General features: G+C 36.2%; 1 protein-coding gene across 13 annotated transcripts in view; it reads left to right on the top strand.

Annotated features, from left to right (window-relative positions):
• R3hdm1 (R3H domain containing 1) overlaps window positions 1–20584 on the top strand; it is a 157923-nt gene that overhangs the window by 82643 nt on the left and 54696 nt on the right. For 7 of the 13 annotated variants that reach the window (XM_048345556.1, XM_048345555.1, XM_048345560.1 and 4 more), the window contains 8 exons: window positions 546–654; window positions 740–835; window positions 4283–4320; window positions 4404–4454; window positions 4560–4786; window positions 6959–7213; window positions 10144–10295; window positions 15873–16172. In XM_048345556.1, coding sequence (XP_048201513.1) covers window positions 546–654; window positions 740–835; window positions 4283–4320; window positions 4404–4454; window positions 4560–4786; window positions 6959–7213; window positions 10144–10295; window positions 15873–16172 — 1228 coding nt within the window. Of the gene's footprint in view, window positions 1–545; window positions 655–739; window positions 836–4282; window positions 4321–4403; window positions 4455–4559; window positions 4787–6958; window positions 7214–10143; window positions 10296–13137; window positions 13240–15872; window positions 16173–20584 lie in introns of all 13 variants that reach the window. The other 6 variants (XM_048345565.1, XM_048345566.1, XM_048345568.1 and 3 more) reach the window with 5 other exon arrangements.

Here is a 20584-nt window from a genome sequence, read left to right as displayed (position 1 = left end):
ATATGACAAGGGGTGAATGAATAACGAGTACATTTTAGTTAACTCACCCAAAATATTTGATTACTCTTAGTCGTATGGCATGATACTAGTTAAGTATAATGTTTGTGATAAACTCATAATACTTCTTTTCTCATTTTTTTAAATCTCTGCATAGTTAGTTAAGTCATTTGAACCTCAGTTATCGCAGTGTTTATGAAAGCATCAACTGTTACTTTGTCTTCAGAGCAACCCTATTTGGTGGGTACAGTATAATTCACATTTGACCGATGAGAACACTAAGGAGTACAAAGGTTAAGTATCTTAATGCAAGTCCTAAAGCCATTCATACTGGGTATTTGAACCCAAGCAGTCTTACTCCAGAGATGCTTGTATATAGCCTCCATTGTAATATGGAATATTTTTTCCTATGAGGTTATTTATTGCCAGCATGAAATGAGATAACATAAGTATCTCTTAATGACACTAACAAGTAGTATTTTTATTACTTTTCATAAGATGTTATGTTGACATTATGCATTATTTTTACCTTTGTTTTGTTGTTTCAGACCTGATCAGAAATTTAATGAACATATTAAGGATGATAGAGGTGAAGACTTTCAGAAACGATATATCCTTAAGAGAGATAACTCTAGCTTTGACAAAGATGATAACCAGGTAATCCAGACCAAATATGATGTTTTTATAATGTAAGGCTTACACTAATAGCTCATTTTCCCAAGAATTATTTTCTTTTCTTTAGATGAGAATACGTTTGAAAGATGACAGAAGAAGCAAATCTATAGAAGAAAGAGAAGAAGAATACCAGAGAGCTAGAGATCGAATATTTTCCCAAGATGTATGTGCTGACTTATATTTAGGACTTCATATTAGAATACACTCGAGTTGCATTGTAGGGTCTCAAGCCTCCTTTAATCAGTTGATCACATTGATTTTTAACCACATTTGTTTCATATGAGGTCACCTTTTAGAAATGTCAAGAAGTCTTGATTTTATGAAAATAGTTTAAAAATGAATATAGATAAATAAAAAATAGAATACTACTTTACAACAATAGTATAAATTTTTAAAAAGTTGGATGCAGGTAGACTGCAGGAGTTACTGAATAGTGAACTGAGTATATATTTGCATAATTTCTTTAAAGGCTTCTGACAGACAGCTTGAGGTTTTTGAGACACTGATGACTTTGTTTTGTTTTGTTTTGTTTTGTTTGCCAATCCTGGGCCTTGGACTCAGGGCCTGAGCACTATCCCTGGCTTCTTTTTGCTCAAGGCCAGCACTCTGCCACTTGAGTCACAGCGCCACTTCTGGCCATTTTCTGTATATGTGGTGCTGGGGAATCGAACCCAGGTCTTCATGTATATGAGGCAAGCGCTCTTGCCACTAGGCTATATCCCCAGTCCCACACTGATGACTTTGTAAAGAACATATACTCTTAAACTTTGCTTGTTTATAATGCATTTATTTTTAAAACAAATATAATTGATTTTTAGGTTAATCACCATTTTACATTTTACAAGTGATTATATGAGAGAGGTTTCTAAATGACTAATGATTTTGTATGTATTTGCCAGAAGAGAATCAATTTGGATTTACCAACATTTTTTAAGCCCTTGTTCCTTGTAGTATTTTTCAAGGATATATGAGTGTATATAATGTATTACTACCATCACAGGTCGAAATATTTCCTATGCTTAAACTAAACATTAAAATTTAGAAAATCAGTTAAGAGTTTATAATATTTGCTGGGCACCAGTGTCTCATGCCTGTAATCCTAGCTACTCAGGAGGCTGAGATCCCACAGTTCAAAGCCAGCCTATGTAGGAAAGTCCATGAGATTATTATCTCCAATTAACCACCAAAAAATGGGAAGTGGCACTGTAGCTCAAGGTGATAGAGTACTAAGCTTGAACAAAAAAGCGTAGTACAGTGCCCAGACCCTGAGTTCAAGCCCCACAACTGACATATACACACAAAAATAATTTATAATATTTAATAAATTTTATTGATTTCTTACAGTAAGTGCTATGCTAAGCACAGAAGAATATATCTGTGGGCAGTTAAAAATAATATGTTTCAAAAAACAACCCCACATGGTCAGTATTACATCATTTTTTATTTTCTATTATGGAAATGGAAGCACCAGGAGGCTAAGCAAAACAGCCAGAGTTTGAACACACACCTAAAAATGACAGTTAGGAATTCATCCTAAATCTGCTGAACTGAAAGCCTACACTGAATATGTATTTTTGTCACTAGTTTTTAAGATTGATAATGTCTCTGTCCTTGATAAGTAGTCAGATATCAGCAGTATGGTCTGGTTTGTAGAGAGCCATGAAAGGAGACAGTAGAGAAGCAATATAAACCAGAATCAGGGAAGTGGGTGACGGTGAACTTCCCAACACAAGTAAAGAGCTCAGAGTAGAGGATGAGTAAATACAAAAAGCCAGAGGTAAAGGAGAACTTTCATGTGAAGAATTAAATGGTTTGGAATAGCCAGATGATAAGTTGGCTGGTAGAGGAAGCAAGGAAGAAAAGTTTAGACATGAGAAATGAGCAACCAGATGACTTAGCCTTAAAAGTTAGACTTATGACTTCTTTTTCTTTTTCTTTATTCTTTCTCCCCCCCATCAAAAAATAGAAAGATCAAGTCATGTGCCAGTGGCTCATGTCTGAATCCTTACTACTCAGGAGGTTGAGTTCTGAGGATCACAGTTCAAAGTCATTCCAGGCAGGAAAGTCCATGTGTTAATACCAGTGTACCAGCAAAATGCCAGAAGTGGATGTGTTGCTGAAATAGTAAATTGCCAGCTTTGAGCTAAAGAGCCAAGTGAGAGTAGGAGGCCCTGAGCTCAAGCCTCAGTGCTAGCATCAAAAAAGAAAAAGAAGTGGCTGGGAATATAGCCTAGTGGCAAGAGTGCTTGCCTTCCATACATGAAGCCCTGGGTTCAATTCCCCAGCACCACATATATAGAAAACTGCCAGAAGTGGTGCTGTGGCTCAAGTGGCAGAGTGCTAGCCTTGAGCAAAAAGAAGCCAGGGACAGTGCTCAGGCCCTGAGTCCAAGGCCCAGGACTGGCAAAAAAAAAAGAAAAAAGAAAAAAAGAAAGATAGGCCATCAAGTAGATATTTTAAATTTTCTTGAGCCACATAGACTTCATCACATCTATTCAAATCAGTTGCAAATCAAGTCAAATATCACAGCTGACATAAATAATACATTAGTAAATAGTCATGACTATATTCCATTAAAACTTTGTTTCCTGAAGCAGGCTGTAGTTTCCTCTACTGAAATACCAGGAGCTGTACAAGTTGAAAGAAGTGTAATCCAATCCAATTAACTTTTTAGATTGCTCTGGCTTCTTTTTCTTTTTTAACTTGTTAACTTGTTATTAAAAGTGATATACAGAAGGGTTACAGTTATGTAAGTCAAGTAAAGGATACGTTTCTTTTTGGACAGTGTCGCCTCTTCTCTCCCTCCCTCCATCATAGTTTTTCCCTTCTCTCCCCACCCACAAGTTGTATATAGTTCATTTTCAACAAAAGACTTTCTATTTAACATAGCAGTTTACAAATGCATCTTGAACAGTATCACCTTTTTAACATTCACAGAGAAGCTTTCTAAATCTGGCTTTTCTGTAAAATAAATTCAAGAGAAATTTTGGGTATGTGGAAAACCATTTAGAAAACTTTATAATAATACAAACAAATGATCATTGCCTTGACTGAGGTTCAACAACAGTAGAATTTGACCATTGCTCCATTAAGGATTATTACTATATCCACAGGAAAAGTACTAGTGATCAATTATTTAAGAAAATGAAGTAAAATCTGCAAACAAATTCCTTCAATATGACCAAAGAAATGAGGTGCTTGTTTAAAAGAGGCTATTTGATCTGAGCAGCAGTAGCTCACACTTGTAATTTTAGTACTCTGGAGGATGATATCTGAAGATCATGGTTCAAGCCAACCGGAAAGAGAAGTTCTTAGACTCTTACCTCCAATAAAATACCAAAACCAGAAGTGGACCTGTGGCTTAAGTGGTAGAGAGCTGGCCTTGAGCACAAAAGCTCAGAGACATTGCTAAGACCCAGAGCTCAAGCCCCAGGACTGGCATAAAAAAAAAAAATCCATTATCGTTTTTTTCATTCTGTCTCCAGTTTGGACTTTGTGTGTCGGTGCTTTTTAAATACTTCGTTTGATTTTTGTTGTAAACATTGATTTTCAGGTGGTATATTATGTGTTTGACAGAAGCTCAACTTTTATATCTCTTCCTTCTTTCTAGTCCCTGTGTTCCCAAGAGAATTATATTATTGACAAAAGGTGAGGGAATTTTTAACATATATTTTGATAACTTTCTGACTGATGGTAATAAAAATAAAAATGTCTTATTAAAATGCCAACAGAATCCAAGACGAGGATGCTAGTAGCACCCAGCAGAGGCGCCAGATATTTAGGTATTGGAAACGTGTTTTCAGTACAGTCTTGGAAAAATTAAAGTATTTCTTTACTTTCTACCCTCCCCCATAAGCTTTTGAAAGTTTTATTTTTTAAAATTACAGAGTTAATAAAGATGCTTCAGGAAGATCAACAAATAGCCATCAAAGCAGCACTGAGAATGAGTTGAAATACTCAGAACCACGACCATGGAGCAGCACAGATTCAGATAGCTCCCTCCGAAACTTGAAGCCTGCTGTAACCAAAGCAAGCAGCTTTAGTGGAATCTCAGTCCTGACAAGAGGTGATAGTTCTGGAAGCAGCAAAAGTATAGGCAGGCTTTCAAAAACAGGTATGATTCTCTACCTAGAACAATGTTGTCCAACATTATTTTGCCTAATGTCTTATCTGTTTATCATATGGCTTTTGATTATTCAGAAATATAAAATTACTACCTACTATCATAAAAATTACTAACCACCATTATACAACTGAAGGGGTAATATATATTTACTCATAGTCCTGTCATAGTGATGATAAAAATTCCCGCTAAAGTAAAAATTACTCTATCTGTGACATGAACTTAATCAGGTAGGTTCAATGACTCACAATCTCTTATTTGAGTGCCCAGAGGTAATTGGAAATCATTCTTTGCTCATCTAGGACTATATAACTAACATTGATTGCATTTTCCATGATAAAGCAATTACCATTCTAACAGTGAATGAAATTACTGACAAATTTTTGATGAATTTAAAAACCAAAGAAAAATGACCATTATAAATGGAAAGTTCAATAATTTCATTATTCTCTTAGCTATTTTGCATTCAGAATACATCGCTTTTAACGGTTTCTCTTTATTTTCACTAACCTAATTCAACACTGAAGGATCTCATGTGTCTTTTAGGACTCTTATAGATATTTATTTTTATCCCAAAATAAGATAAAAGTTAGAAATAGCTATTTCTTCCTAGCATTTTTTAGACTACAAATATTTGTAAGATTGGAGGGTATATTTAAAGTATTTTTAATTACCTGATTATAGTTAGTGCTTTAGTATGCTAGTGCTTGTGAGTTGCAGTTGCTACTTTTTCACTTAAAATATGGATATATTGCAGATGTTTTGGTGGCTATGATAAGATGTTGCTAAAGATAGGCAAATTTTTTGGAATCTTGAAAAATCCATGTATGTCTCAAATATTGGAATAACTGGAAAATTTGGCTATTTGGTCATCATAACATAAAAAGAAATACTATTGCTGTATCATGAGTAGGTTATTCAGACACCCTACCAAATGAAAATATTTTTTAAACATATGTTATTTATCTTCAGAGACAAAAAATAAATATTTGTAATCCTTTTTTTTTCTTTGCCAGTCCTGGGGCTTGGACTCAGGTCCTAGGCACTGTCCCTGGCTTCTTTTTGCTCAAGGCTAATACTCTACCTCTTGAACCACAGCGCCACTTCTGGCTTTTTCTGTTTATGTGGTACTGAGGAATCAAACTCAGGGCTTCACACATGCTAGGCAAGCACTCTACTGCTAAGCCACATTCCCAGCCCCTTGTAACCTTTTAAAACAGGGAAAAATGTTGTTTAGTTCTGTGTCAATTGCTAGAATACCTAAAAGTGATTTTGATGCAACTTAAGTAGACTCTAACTTTGAGATGGTAATAGTGTGCAACAGTTGTTTATGTCATTTATTATAGATAATCTATCCCAGAGTCAACCCTTTTATTCAGAAACTAAGTAACTGTGTACATCATCAAAATTTTTTCCTATCTTTATTGTCTCTTTGCCACTGTTAGCCTTTATGCTGAAATTTAAGAACACTTTCAGACCCTGTATAATACAATAGAAAATGAAAACGACTAGGCATAAACACAGTTATAATTTAATTGTCAAATTTATTCAGCGAAAATTTTTAATATAAGCATATGAAATATTTTTCATGCTATTTGCTTTAATAAAAAATTCAAAGTGAGATTACAGGATGATGTTATGATTGTAAACTGAGAAATGAAATTCTGCAATGACACTTGACAATTATTTCTCTTACTAGAGAATTTATCATTTCTGTTATTTCCTACCCTATTCTTAATCTTTCTGTGTTCTTATAGCAAAGGGTTTCAGATATAAGAAATTTTGGGCATTTGCCGTGTTAAGTTCTTTTTGCTGGGGGAAAATTGTAATCTGTATATTCCTAAGTGTTAATCTAAAAGGTAAAATGTATATAACTTTGTCCTTTTGAAAATGTGGGTAATGTGCTTTTTGTGGCTGTCTGTGGCTGGTGTTATAAACTTGCTTAAGTTGCATGCTCTGGCTATGATTTTTCTGATGATTTATGTGATTTGTTTGCTGCACTAAATTTGTTTGTGTTTGGGAGGGTAATGGACAGTAAATCAATAGCCATTGCTTTTATGTGGTAACTGCATGTTATGCAATGTAAATTTTGTTACATTTTTTAAAACCTGTGTTTTTATATGAGGTTTAAAAAATCCATATTTTTCATTACTCCTTCCCTAGGTTCTGAGTCTTCTGGTAGTGTAGGGTCATCTACGGGCTCTCTTTCTCACATCCAGCAGCCTCTTCCAGGTACAACTCTCAGCCAGTCTTCTCATGGCGCACCTGTCGTCTATCCAACTGTCAGCACTCATAGTTCTCTTTCCTTTGATGGTGGCCTAAATGGGCAAGTCGCATCTCCTAGCACTAGCTTCTTTTTGCTTCCCTTGGAAGCGGCAGGCATACCACCTGGCAGTATTCTGATCAACCCACAAACAGGTTGGTATCCAGAAAAAGTATTTGTTTCAGCAGAGATACGAGGAATTATCTGAAAACTTTTAAAACATATTGTCTATGTATGTGTTCTAACAATTCTTAATGATTTAGCATTTGTCTGAGAAATTTAAGTATTTATGCTCGAAAATGTTCAAAAGAATATTTTGGAAAACAGTTTTTAAAACAATTTACTTCTGAAAGTGAAATAACTGCCTTTGAGAGAACTTTGATACCACAGTTTTGTTCTAGGGAAACAATATGTATTTTAAGAAAAAGAATTGAGTAAGCAGCTCTTAAATCATTATATAATCATTATTAAAAAAAATAATAAAGGACTTTCACTAACTGCCCTTTCGAATATGGTGACTGTTTTCATTAAAATAAAATAGATAGCCAGGTACCAGTGGCTCAGGTCTGTGATCCTAGCTACTCAGGAGGTTGAGATGTGAAGATCGTGGTTCAAAGCAAGCCTAGGAAGGAAAGTCCACAAGACTTTCAATTAAACACCAAAAAAGCTGGAAGTGGGGAGGGGAAAACTGGGAGACAGGAAAGGGCTGACATTGTCCAAAAAGAAATTTGTTTTTACCTAACTTATATAATTGTAAGCCCTCTGTATATTACCTGTATAATAAAAATAAAAATTTCTTTGCCAAAGTAGAGCTAGGCTCAAGTAGTAGAGTGCTAACCTTAAGGACAAAAGCTCAGAGATAACACCTAGGCCCTGAGTTGAAGCCGCAAGACTGGCACCAAAAAATAAAAAAGTGGTACTTATGAATTAATCTTGACAACCCATGTGGTATTCCTTGCAGTTAAATATAATAACTACCATATGTTGTGTTAGGTGCTTAAACTTTATAATTTTTATAACTTTTATAAAAAGTCTGTTAGATGAAATTCCCATTTACAGATAAGGAAATTGAATGTTAATGAAGTGCAGAAACCATAATTATACTTTTTGCTATATAGTTTGACAAAAGGTATTTATGCAGAGAATGCTTGATCTTTTGAAAAAGATCACAAGAAGTCTTAGTCCTATTCAAAATAGCCTAGTTATTTGACAAGGCAATGGAAATATCTTCTGATACCTTTACTAATACTGAGGGCTTAACTACTGATATATAGGGTTGTTTTTTTTTTTTCCCCTTTTTGTCAGTCATAGGCCTGGGCGCTGTCCCTGAGCAGCTCTTCAGCGCACGGCTAGTACTCTACCACTTGAGCCACAGTGCCAGTTCCAGTTTTCTGGTTGTCAATTGGAGATAAGAGTCTCACACTTTCCTACCCAGGCTGACTTTGAACTCTAGCTAGGATTACAGGTGTGAGCCACTAACACCTGGCTAATAAGTCATTTTAAGGCACTTTTAGGATACATTATTTGGGGATTCATCCAAGTTGTTTCATGTATGAATTAAATAACATCCTTTTGTATTGCCAAGTAGTATTCCACTATATGTCTATCACACTTGAAGGAAATTTGTATTGCTTCATTATTTAGCTGGCAACATGAATAAAGGTGCTGTTGATATTTACCTATGTAAAAGAACAAAGAAGATATTTAGTCATATCTTTGTATTCATCTCACTTAAGTGGCATTCATAGTATTTTTTTTCCTTTTATGATTAGTTATAGTACAGAAAAACAGCGTACTTTGAATTTATTATTTTGGTTTTTAAAATCTGAAAAAGTTGGGGCTGGGGATATGACCTAGTGGCAAGACAGCTTGCCTCGTATACATGAGGCCCTGGGTTTGATTCCTCAGCACCACATATACAGAAAACAGCCAGAAGTGGCGCTGTGGCTCAAGTGGCAGAGTGCTAGCCTTGAGCAAAAGGAAGCCAGGGACAGTGCTCAGGCCCTGAGTCCAAGGCCCAGGACTGGCCAAAAAAAAAAAAAAAAAAAAAAAAAAAAAAATCTGAAAAAGTATAGAATGTTAAAGTTTAGAATACGTGCAGAAAGAGTATTATACTTAAGTTTTTAAAATTACTCAATACTTGGGGCTGGGGATATAGCCTAGTGGCAAGAGTGCCTGCCTCGGATACACGAGGCCCTAGGTTCGATTCCCCAGCACCACATATACAGAAAACGGCCAGAAGCGGCGCTGTGGCTCAAGTGGCAGAGTGCTAGCCTTGAGCGGGAAGAAGCCAGGGACAGTGCTCAGGCCCTGAGTCCAAGGCCCAGGACTGGCAAAAAAAAAAAAAAAAAAAAAAATTACTCAATACTTAGCAAAAGTAAGAACAGAGCTTGAAAAGAATCAGTACTAAAGATCACCCTAGTTTTATCACTTACTAATAATTAAAGCTCCCTGAAATTTTACAAAATAGTTTTACAAAATTACTTATCAGAAATACTTATTTCAATTTCCAACAAATTAGAAGCTGTAAAATTAGGACACTGCCATTTGAATTCACAATTCAAAATTTGAAACTGTCAAAGTTTTCATTCTGTGTTTATTTTTATTGAAATATATGCAGTATGGCCTATAAGTGAGATTATTTTCCACCCACTTTAAAACTGCTGAATAAATTTCCAATATCCCTAAGGCAAGCATTTTCTCTTTGCATTGAAAATGTTCTTGCCCTACAAGACCACAATATATAACTTAATGTCTTGAGCAGAATTTGTTGTATAACTCAGAATTCTTCAGAAAATACTTTAATTATAACATCAGTTTTGTAGGGTCTGTCTGGGAAAATACACTATTACAAAATGCAAAAGCAAAACATTTGAATATTTAACTCTTAAGGGGGATACATGAAGGTTATTTAATAGCTCATGTCCAATCAGTCTATTTCCAAATCTTAAGAAAATTGTTTATTTTTTTAATGAGAATTTTGGAATTGCTGATAGATTTATGAACATATTTTGTAAATTGTTAATAGAAATGACTTATTTCCAATCTCTGTTGTAAATTGGCCACTGTACTCTCACTTTTTCAGGTCAGCCCTTCATAAACCCAGATGGGAGTCCAGTTGTGTATAATCCTCCTATGACTCAACAACCAGTTAGATCCCAAGTGCCTGGACCTCCACAGCCACCTCTGCCACCCCCACCACCTCAACAACCAGCAGCTAATCACATTTTCTCACAGGTACGGAATACCAGTAGTTATATAATGCTCTGTTATCTGTCTTTGCATATTTAGGACTAAGTTCACTAATTGTAATTGAGATTGCCCAAATAAGTATCTAATGGGTTTATGTGAAGCTGTTTGAGTTCTCCTTAACAAAAAATTGTAAGATAGGGATAATCCTATAGTCTTGGAATTGTAGTTTAAAAAAAAAAAAGCCATAATGAGCTATAATTGGAAGTCCTGACTTTTACAAGGTGAGCACTTTACCACTAGGCCATATTCCCAGCCCAGTCCTGACTTATTTCAAACTCCATAATTGATTTTACTGGTACCATTTTAAGTATGGCATACAGGTGATTCATCATCACATATACAAAAAAAAAACACCAAATGAACAAATGGTGCCAACAACTATCTTTTGCACATTCTAAGTCAGTTCATTCATGGAATTTCAAATAACCAAGCAAATTAATGCTTCCAGATTCCAGTGTTTTCAGATGAACAACATTTCTTGAACATACAGCTTCATAAACCAATCACTATGCGATTGCTGTTTTGCAGTCAGTCACAGTCTACATAGGAAAATGAAATGAAATTTTTTTTTCTTTAAATGGTGTCAGAATTTCATTTTGATCAACCAGTCTTCAGGGCGAAGGATCTGTTTACTATTGGACACTCGGAATCATTAATTCATATTCTTGGTTCTTTTGTCCCCCAGTAGATCCACATTTTTTGTTTTACCTGAATGTTTTTGAAAGAAGGATATCTCTTGAACTAAGAGCTTATACTCAGGGCTAAGCTCTTGTTTAGCTTTTTTACTCTTGTTTAGCTTTTTTACTCAAGGCTGACCCTCTACCACTTGAACCATTCCTTTAGTTCTGAAGGTTCTATCTTAGTGATTGATTGTCTTAACAAGTCAACTCTATTCCGAATTTTAAAGCTGCTGTATCCTGTTATCCTCCCATTAGTTTGTTCATTTCTAGTTGAGAGGTCTGTAAGGAACCAGAGGCTACCCTATAAATTGTTCTTCTTTAACTTCTTTTTGGTGTTTTGCTTTAATGTACATTTTTTGCTTATCTTGCATTTTAAGTTACATATAAAAAGTAGAGCAGGTCTGGGAATGTGGATTAGTAGTAGAATGCTTGTCTAACATGCACGTAGGCCTGGCTTCTATTCCTCAATACCACATAAACAAAAAGCCAGAAGTGGCACTGTAGCTAGCCTTGAGTCTAGTGCCTAGGCCCTGAGTTCAAGCCCCAGAGCTGACCAAAAAAAAAAAAAAAAAGATAGAGCAATGATTTATGCTTGTACATTTTGACCAAAAGTAAGAATTTTCATCAGGTAAGAGTCTCTATGTTCCTCATCTGTTTATTTATAAGGCTTTCTATAAGTCATTTAATCTCATTGTCATCTATAAAATAGATTACAATAATGTTTGAGCCAAATACATAGGATTGGGAAATTAGATGTCAGTGTTAGATTATAGACAATCAGCAATATTCCCAAGGGTTAGAAATGATTAAAACTTACTCATTACCTGACTCATATAATTATAATTCATCTGTAAATCACCTTTATTACAACAATAAAGTAAATTAATTAAAATATATATACATATTTATTTGGGAAAAAAAACTTTGGGTTTTTTGTCACTGTTGTTTATTTGTGGGGTTTTTGTTTTGTTTATTAGGGGATTATATCTTTGTTTTTGCCACTCCTGGGCTTGAACTCAGGGCCTAAGCAATGTTCCTGAGCTTCTTTTGCTCCAGGCTAACACTCTGTCTCTTGAGCCACAGCGCCACTTCTGTTTTTTTCTGTTTATGTGGTACTGAGGAATTGAGCCCAGAGCTTCATATATGCCAGGCAAGCGCTATACCACTAAACCACATTCCCAGCCCCATATTTGTTTGTTTTTATAGTGCATCTTTTTGAGTGCCTCTTGGAAACACAGAAACTTCTCTGAAATACGAAGTATTTAACAGTTACAAGGAAAGTGTCTAAAAGACAAGTGTTTGTGTTTGGGCATGTGTCTGTGTTTTGGTATGTGTTATTCTTTTTTTTTTTCTTTTCTTTTCTTGCCAGTCCTGGGCCTTGGACTCAGAGCCTGACTACTGTCCCTGGCTTCTTTTTTGCACAAGGCTAGCATAGCACTCTGCCACTTGAGCCACAGTGCCACTTCTGGCCATTTTCTATATATGTGGTGCTGGGGAATTGAACCTAGGGCTTCATGTATATGAGGCAAGAACTCTTGCCTCTAGGCCATATACCCAGCCCCTGGTATATGTTATTCTTGATGTTATAATTATTAGTATACCCAAAGTAAAGTACATTTTTCTTACAAAATTACTAAAATGTAGGATCTTAAGCCCTAAAACAATATATAATCATATCAAATCTAATAGGGGAGTTGGTAATTGGTTTAGGTTCTTACTGTCTGATAATGAGTAATGATTTTTAATTTATAATTTAGTATTATAGAGCTAATTAGAGCAGCCCCTTCATAACAACCAGGAAATAAAGTTTTGCTCTTACTAACTTAACTCAAAGATCTTGTTAGAAAATAAGATTTGAAATGGCTAGATTACCTGTTTTTATTAACCTATAATTTTTTAAAAATAACTTTTATCACAAATAATTTTTCTAATTATGAAATGAATTAGGCATGAGGTATGTTTTCAAATTTTACTGTAAATAGTTTCTCCATTTGGTACTGTTTTATGGTTTCCTATAATCCTGTATTTTAAATTACTTTTAAAATGTTATTAAATCTATTGCCCCAAAATGTGTCAGTTTCCATTTATGCATTTCTCTAACATTTTATTCTGACATTAACACTGTTTGCCCACCTGTTATTCCTTAGCCTGTTCGTCCTCTGCAGTCCTCTTCTCAGCCTGTTCAGTGCTCTACAGCCCCTTACCCATCCCCGCTCCTGCCAGTCTCACCCACCCAGCAGTACTCCGTGGTACTGTATCTCTATTCACCTCCTGGTTGTTTCTGTGGGTAGATGTGTGATGAATGCTTAAGAACGTGATCAGTGTGATGTAATGTTTTGTGACTTTTTTTCTAAAAGTCAACTACAAATGTATCAAAAGTGTTTTCTGGGGCTGGGAATATGGTCTAGTGGCAAGAGTGTTTGCTTCATATACAGGTAGCCCTGGGTTCATTCCTCAGCACCATATATATAGAAAATGGCCAGAAGTGGCACTGTGGCTCAAGTGGCAGAGTGCTAGCCTTAAGCAAAAAGAAGCCAGGGACAGTGCTCTCAGGCCCTGAGTTTAAGGCCCAGGACTGGCCAAAAAAAAAAAAAAAGTGTTTTCTGATCCACATTAGTCATAATTCTTTTCCATAAAACTAGTTTTATTAGCTAACTATAGTCACTGTTTACACCCTAATCTTTATTTACTTTGACTTACTAAGGTCCTCTTTAGGTTACCTATTAGTCTTGAGATATTTTAGCTACTTTAGCTATTTGTCCAGGGATGGCAGCTTCCATTTAGGTTCAGACTTTGTATTCTCTCTGTACAGTAGGCTCAGTAACAGTTATTTTAAATAAATTGTAGCTTATAGCTACAGAGTATAATAATACTTCAAAGATCTCTAGATACTGAATTTCAGACTAAAATAGTGTTACCTTCTTTCATCCAAAATATGCCCCAATTATTTTTTTGGAGTAAATACATTTATTGATACCCATTTTATATATATATATATTTCAATGAAATAATCGATAAATATAAAAGCACTTTTCTTTTGGATCCAAATTATAACTCAGAAAGATTTCCGACTCATGCTACCATGTAGTGGCTGTGTGACCCTGAACAATGTAAAGTACCTTTCCCTAGTGCCCATCCTGAAGTAGCTGGTATACACAGTAGTTTATTTTCCTCAAGATGATTTTCCTAGTATATATTTTTCTCAGTGGAATTGTTATTTTTCAGACTATTTAGCCATGACATGTTCAAACTGTGTTTTCAAATCATTTTCAACACTTTTTGGAAGCATTTTGGCTTTTTTTAGAAGTGGTTTTATTTTTACCTGTGGCAACATTATTTAGCAGTCTTCAAATAATTTTCCAAAATCACTTCCAGCCTGAGCAAAATATTATGAAAATATTAACAAGGTTTAAAAAATTGAGGAAAAAATAGCAAAAAGTCACATTTTTTTAGTGAAATAAGAAAATTACTTATTAAGGTGATTCTAAGAGTAATATGTATTTATGGACTCTCTTTTTTCATTTTTTGTTGTTTGTGTTTTTGCTGAGGGGGAGAGTGGGGAGTTAAGTCATGGCCTGGGTGCTGTCCCTGAGTTTTGTTTTGTTTTGGTTTTTTTTGGCCAGTCCTGGGGCTTGGACTCAGGGCCTGAGCAGTGTCCCTGGCTTCTTCTTGCTCAAGGCTAGCACTCTGCCACTTGAGCCACAGCGCCACTTCTGGCCATTTTATGTATATGTGGTGCTGGGGAATCGAACCCAGGGCCTCATGTATGCAAGGCAAGCACTCTACCACTAGGCCACATTCCCAGCCCTGGGTTTTTAAGAATTGAATTAGGAGCTTTGTACATGCCAGGCAAATACTGAACCCCTTGACTATGCCCCAAATATGAATTTAAACAGTTTTTTGTAAGATGTTACTTAGTTACATGTTAACTATTAGTTGACTAGTAGATTTTTTTGAGATATTTTTGTTTTGTTTTGTTTTTTATCACTTTTAGAGCTCTTGTGTTTTTAGGCTGTTATACTAGAGTATATTACTGTGTCTTTGGGGAAAAAGTAAAACCATGTATTTTCAGTCATTAAGTCAAGCTTCCTGTTTTGTCCTTTAACTTTTTTAAAGCTTTAATTTACTTGCAAAAACCAACAGATTCTAGAAACTGCAGGCATTATCAACTTTGATTAGACAATTTGATTACCTTGCCTTTGTAAGCTGCTTTTCTCATTGCAGACCTTTGTAACAAAAGGAATATGTTGTGAATCTATGGACTTTTTCTAGAGCAATTTAAGCCTATCCTTCTCTAGAGTCAGAGCAACATTAAACTGTAGAAAGCTACTGTTTGCATTATATTTATCTAACTTCAGTAATATTAATAAAGAACGGAATTTATGAGCAAATTATTTTGAGAGATTAGAATAAGGAAATGCTTGGTTGATTTCTGATTGTAAAGGATACAGAAATGCACAGTACTGAAATCCTACTTTCTAGGAAGAGAAGAAATAGTTTAAGGAGTAATTATCACTTTATTTATTACGTAGTCTATGAAGTCCTTTCAGAAAAAGTTAATTATGTAATATAAAATCTTCCATTTTATGATCTTCCAGATCATAATTGGATTTAATTTTATTTAAATAAATGTAGCCTAATCTATCTGCATGCTATCATTTCAATTTAGTGTGTTTTCTAAATTTATAAGAGCAATTTAATATTCCTATTTTTCTGCCTTAGAACTCTGTTTTGTTGAAACTTCTTCTGTTACATCTTATCTGTTGTATGTGCAGATGATACTATTGCAACCCAGTAAAATATATATGTAAGTACTCTCATTGATAAATTTGGTTATGTTTGAAAGGCTTACTGATTGCCTATTTATTTTTCCCTTTTTTAGCAGGATAACCTTGGTTCTCAGTTCAGCCACATGAGTCTTGCCCGCCAGCCATCTGCTGATAGTACTGACCCTCATGCCACAATGTTCCAGTCCACTGTTGTTCTTCAGTCTCCCCAGCAGTCTGGTTACATCATGACAGCAGCACCCCCACCACATCCTCCTCCACCTCCGCCACCACCTCCTCCTCCCCCACTACCTCCTGGGCAGCCCGTCCCTTCAACTGCCTATCCTGCCTCTGCTCATCCTGTCAGCCAACCTGTGCTCCAGCAACAGGGATATATTCAACAGTCCTCACCACAGGTACAGTGTATTTCTTTCATCTTTTCTCCCTCACAGGGCCCTCTCATTTAAGGTCGGTTTGAACTTGAGACCTTATTTTTAAATTCTCATGGACAGAATAGTACACAAGTCTGTAAGTTATCTTACTCTCAGGAGATTTTTAAGCATACACTGGAAAGCCACAAGTTAACACTTCAACTCTGTGATTAAAGTATGTGAACATTTGTTATTTCTCTCTTACTCTGAGAGATGTGGTTTTATTTTGTTACTGTTTTGGTTTTTGTTGTATTCTATCTTAAACTCAAGGCCTAACATTCTCACTCAGCTTTCTTATTCATGGCTAGTGTTCTATCACTTAATAAGGGGCAATCTCACATAGTTTTGTGCTGTACTCAGTGTCAAACCTTGAGCCTCTGGTCCTGAGTAACATGGAGTATGAGGAGCATGAGCCACTGGCACCCAAGTAAGTGTGTGTGTGTGTGTGTGTGTGTGTGTGTGTGTGTGTGTGTGGTGTGTGTGTGTGTGTGGTGTGTGTGTGTGTGGTGTGTGTCCCTGAGCTTTTATATTCAAGGCTAGCTAGCACTGTACTACTTGAGCCACATCTCTACTTCTGGCTTTTTGCTGGTTCATTGGACATAAGCATCTCATGGACTTTCTTGCCCTGACTAGCTTCAAAACATGATCCTCACATCTCAGCCTCCTGAGTAGCTACGATTTCTGATGTGAGCCATGGTGCCTCAGGCATTTAAGCTACTGGGTTAGTTCACTGCCATTTAAGTTTCTTTGGGGATTCTATTGTACTCTCTCCCTCTCCTGGACTGCCTCTTTGTTACCTAGACTGTAGGGAAAGTTACAAGTCTCTTTTAAGTTGTGGTTACTCCTTATGCAGAGGCTCCCACAGTTATTGGGAACCTAATCTTCTATTCTCACTCTCCAAGATAAGGAGAACAACAGAATGCCTGTCTTCACCACAACTAACCTTCCTTAGTAATTAGTTCCTGCCTAAAGAATCCCTATAGTAGTATTACAGCTTTTAGGATGTGTGGGGTTGTCCTAGAATCCACAGGACCATATGATTTATCTTGTTACAGAGTATGCTTCTTCTCCTCCCACCAGGGATCCAAAGCTTAGAGCTACTTTTCTTTGGTTGGGTTTGTTTCTCTGTAGTTTGCTGCCTCTTCCCAACCCTCCTTCATAGTTCTTGGTTCTCTTCCTTTTTCTGTTCAGAATCTAGTCTTTTTTTGGTGTCATTAGATTCTTATTCATGGTGTGAAAGTGACAGATGCCTCTAATCTGCCGTCATGTCCCACCTCCTTAATTTTCTGAGATTGTTCACAATGCAAAGCTGTTCATTTTCTTGGAACATTTTGTCTGTATCTGTTCAAATAATGATAGGATTTTTTTACATTTATTAATAAAGGGTGAATCGTGTTGACTTTTCAAATCTTTTTATTTTAAACCGATATGTAATTGTACATATTATGGAACTGAGTATATTTCTCTACATGTTAAAATTATAATTTACATATCTATAACATCAGACATGTATCCTTTCTTTGTATTAGGAACATTCAACATGCTTTCTGGTTGCTGTTTTGGTGGTACTGATGTTCGAACTTGGATTCACATTTTGCTAGGCAGGTGCTCTACCACTTGAGCCATGCCTTCCACCCTTCATCTTGAAATATTTGTTTGTTGAGGTTGGCTGACTTTTGAATGTTTCATTGAACTTTAATTTCCAGAACATACCTCACTTAGAAATAATATTGTGATCTTTTTGTGTCTTGCTAGGCTAGCTTTTTGTATTAGTTAAAGAATTTTTCTGTCTATATTCATGGAGAATGTTGCTCTGTCACTTGCATGTAATATCTTTGTTTGTAGTATTTGAATGATACCAGCCTTAAATGAATTAAGCTTTGTTCCTTGTCCTTTTTTTCTGAAGGAACTTGTGTAGGAATGAGGCTGTTTCTTTGTAAATGTTTTGCTCAGATTTACCAACGAATTTATCTTCACCTGAAGTTTTGTTTCAGTGAAGGTTATTAGTTAACATATTCAACTTCTTAATTCCAATTTCCAATTTATTTTTATCAAATTTGTTAATTTATATCCATTTCATTTGTACTATGACTTTATTGGTAAAAACTTGTTCATAATATTCCTTATTATAATTGTAATGAGGTCCCCCCCAAGGGAGGGGACCACAATGTAATGGGGTCAGAGGGGGGGATCCCCCATCCCTCCAAGAGTCCACCACTCAGAGACAGTCTCAAGTAAAAAGATGGTTTTATTGGGAAGTAAAAAATATACTGTCTGGCCAGGGTCTCGGCCCAGCCTGGGGAGCTGGGACCACGTGCCCTGGGCCACGCTCTGGGTCGGGTTATAAAGGCAAACACCACATGGTCAAGCCTGCCACACGCAGGTGGCCAATGGAGTTACTGTGTGTCTCAAAGTAACTGTTTGAACCAACCTACCATTTTAGTTAGGCTGGGCACATGGATTTGGCAGGACTCACATGATGCAGGTGGATACGCCTTCTCATGGGAGAGCACAGATTTAACCTTGAATGTTCCACTACTCAGGTGGTCAAGCAGTTTACACAGTCTTATCATAGCGAAGGAGAACTTCCCTGGATAGGGTGGGGGAGATCTTAGTGAAGATGGAGTTGGCTTCTGCCCTCTTTAATCTGAGATGGAGTCAATCTGACACCCCTCAACAGCCAGTGATGGCGCTGGCCAGATCTGACCTCCATATTACAATAATTTCAGTATTTTTACCAACTACTATGGTATTTCTCTTAATTCTTTTTATCTTTCATGTTTCTCTCTCTCTCTCTTTTTTTTTTTTAATGATTCTTGTGTTTGAACCCATGCCCTTGAATTCTGCCATTTGAGACAGGCCTGTAGCCTGGCCTTTTTTTTTTTTTCAATAAATAATATTTTATGTGATCAGATGCACAAAGGCATATTGAGCCTTTGTGTTACTCTCCTAAGAGTATCTTCCTGTGGTTTCACTGTGTGTGAATGCCTAGAGTCCTATATATTTTATCATGTCCCAGTGTATTTTAGATCTAGCTTCCCCAATAGGTGAGAAAACATGTACGGTTTGTCTTCTCTTCCTGAAGTTGGCTTACCTAACTTCATGTGATTTGTTTTAGGTCTATCCATTTCCCTGCAAATGACATAATATTTTTCTTTCTATAGTCTGGCATTTTACTAGTTATTTTTGAGGTGGAGTCTAGCAAAATTTGATGCCCCAGCACAAGAACCATAGTTCCTCAAGATCTCAGCCTCATGAGTAGATGGAATTACAGGCATGAGCCACCAGCACCTGGCTTTAATTCTTCATAATAGAAATCTTAGTCTCTTTTTATTGGTCAAGATAATGTTTTATCAACTTTGTTGATTTGTTGTCGTTGTTGTTGTTTTGTGATTTGAACTCTGGACTTGCGTACTTACTAAGCATGATGCCAGTGGCTCACAACTAATTCTAGTTACTCTGGAGGCTGAGCTCTGAGGATTGAGTTTTAAAGCTAGCCCGGAAAAAAGTCTCCACAAGACTCTTATCTCCAATTGAGCACTCAAAAACCAGAAGTAGATCTATGGCTCAAGGTCATAGAGCACTAGCCTTGAGCAAAAGAGCTCAGGCACAGCATCCAAGCCTTGAGTTCAAACCCTGGGAGACCGACCAAAAAAGAACAAAATAAGAAGGCACTCAACCATTTGAGGATGCCTTAAATTCTCTCCTTCCTGACTTACATACTATCTCTCAGTCTTTTGTCAGCTTCCTTACATACTTGTCATTTTAATCTTCATTAGAAGTATGAGGAAAGTGGGCATGATGGTTTTTGCTTGTGATCCCAGTTACTCTGGAGGATGGCAGTTCATAGCCAGTCCTGGAACAAAGTTAGCTAACCCCCATCTCAACCAACAAGGTGGGCATACTGGCATACATCTCTTGCCCCAGCTCTGCAGGAGTCATAAATAGGGGAATCAGAATCCACAGCAAGTCTTTGGCAAAACACACACAAAAAAATAAGAACATAAAGCAAAAATGGATTGGAGGCATGGCTCAAGAAGTACAGCACCTACCTATCAAACACAAGGTCCTGAGTTCAAACCGCGGTACCACAAATATATAGATATAGATACAAGGAAAAAATAAAGAACAGAGCTAGTGTAACAATATACTTAACATGAGAATTAATAAAGTTACATTTCAACAGTAAATGCTGTTCTGCAGTTAAATTGAATGATCTAGCCATCCATATTTCCACAAATGTCTCAAAAACCATGTTAATAGCAAAATAAGTTTTGTGAAGTTATACATACTAAAGTACCATATACATATATATGTGTCTTTTTCAAATTAATCAGCAGTATATGTATAATATGTGGTAGAAGTTGAAAAGCATTTGCAGAAATGTTATATATCAC

The sequence above is a fragment of the Perognathus longimembris genome, chromosome 4 (genome assembly GCF_023159225.1).
Source record: "Perognathus longimembris pacificus isolate PPM17 chromosome 4, ASM2315922v1, whole genome shotgun sequence".
Lineage (NCBI taxonomy): Eukaryota > Metazoa > Chordata > Mammalia > Rodentia > Heteromyidae > Perognathus > Perognathus longimembris.
This window is presented reverse-complemented; position numbering and strand designations above follow the sequence as displayed.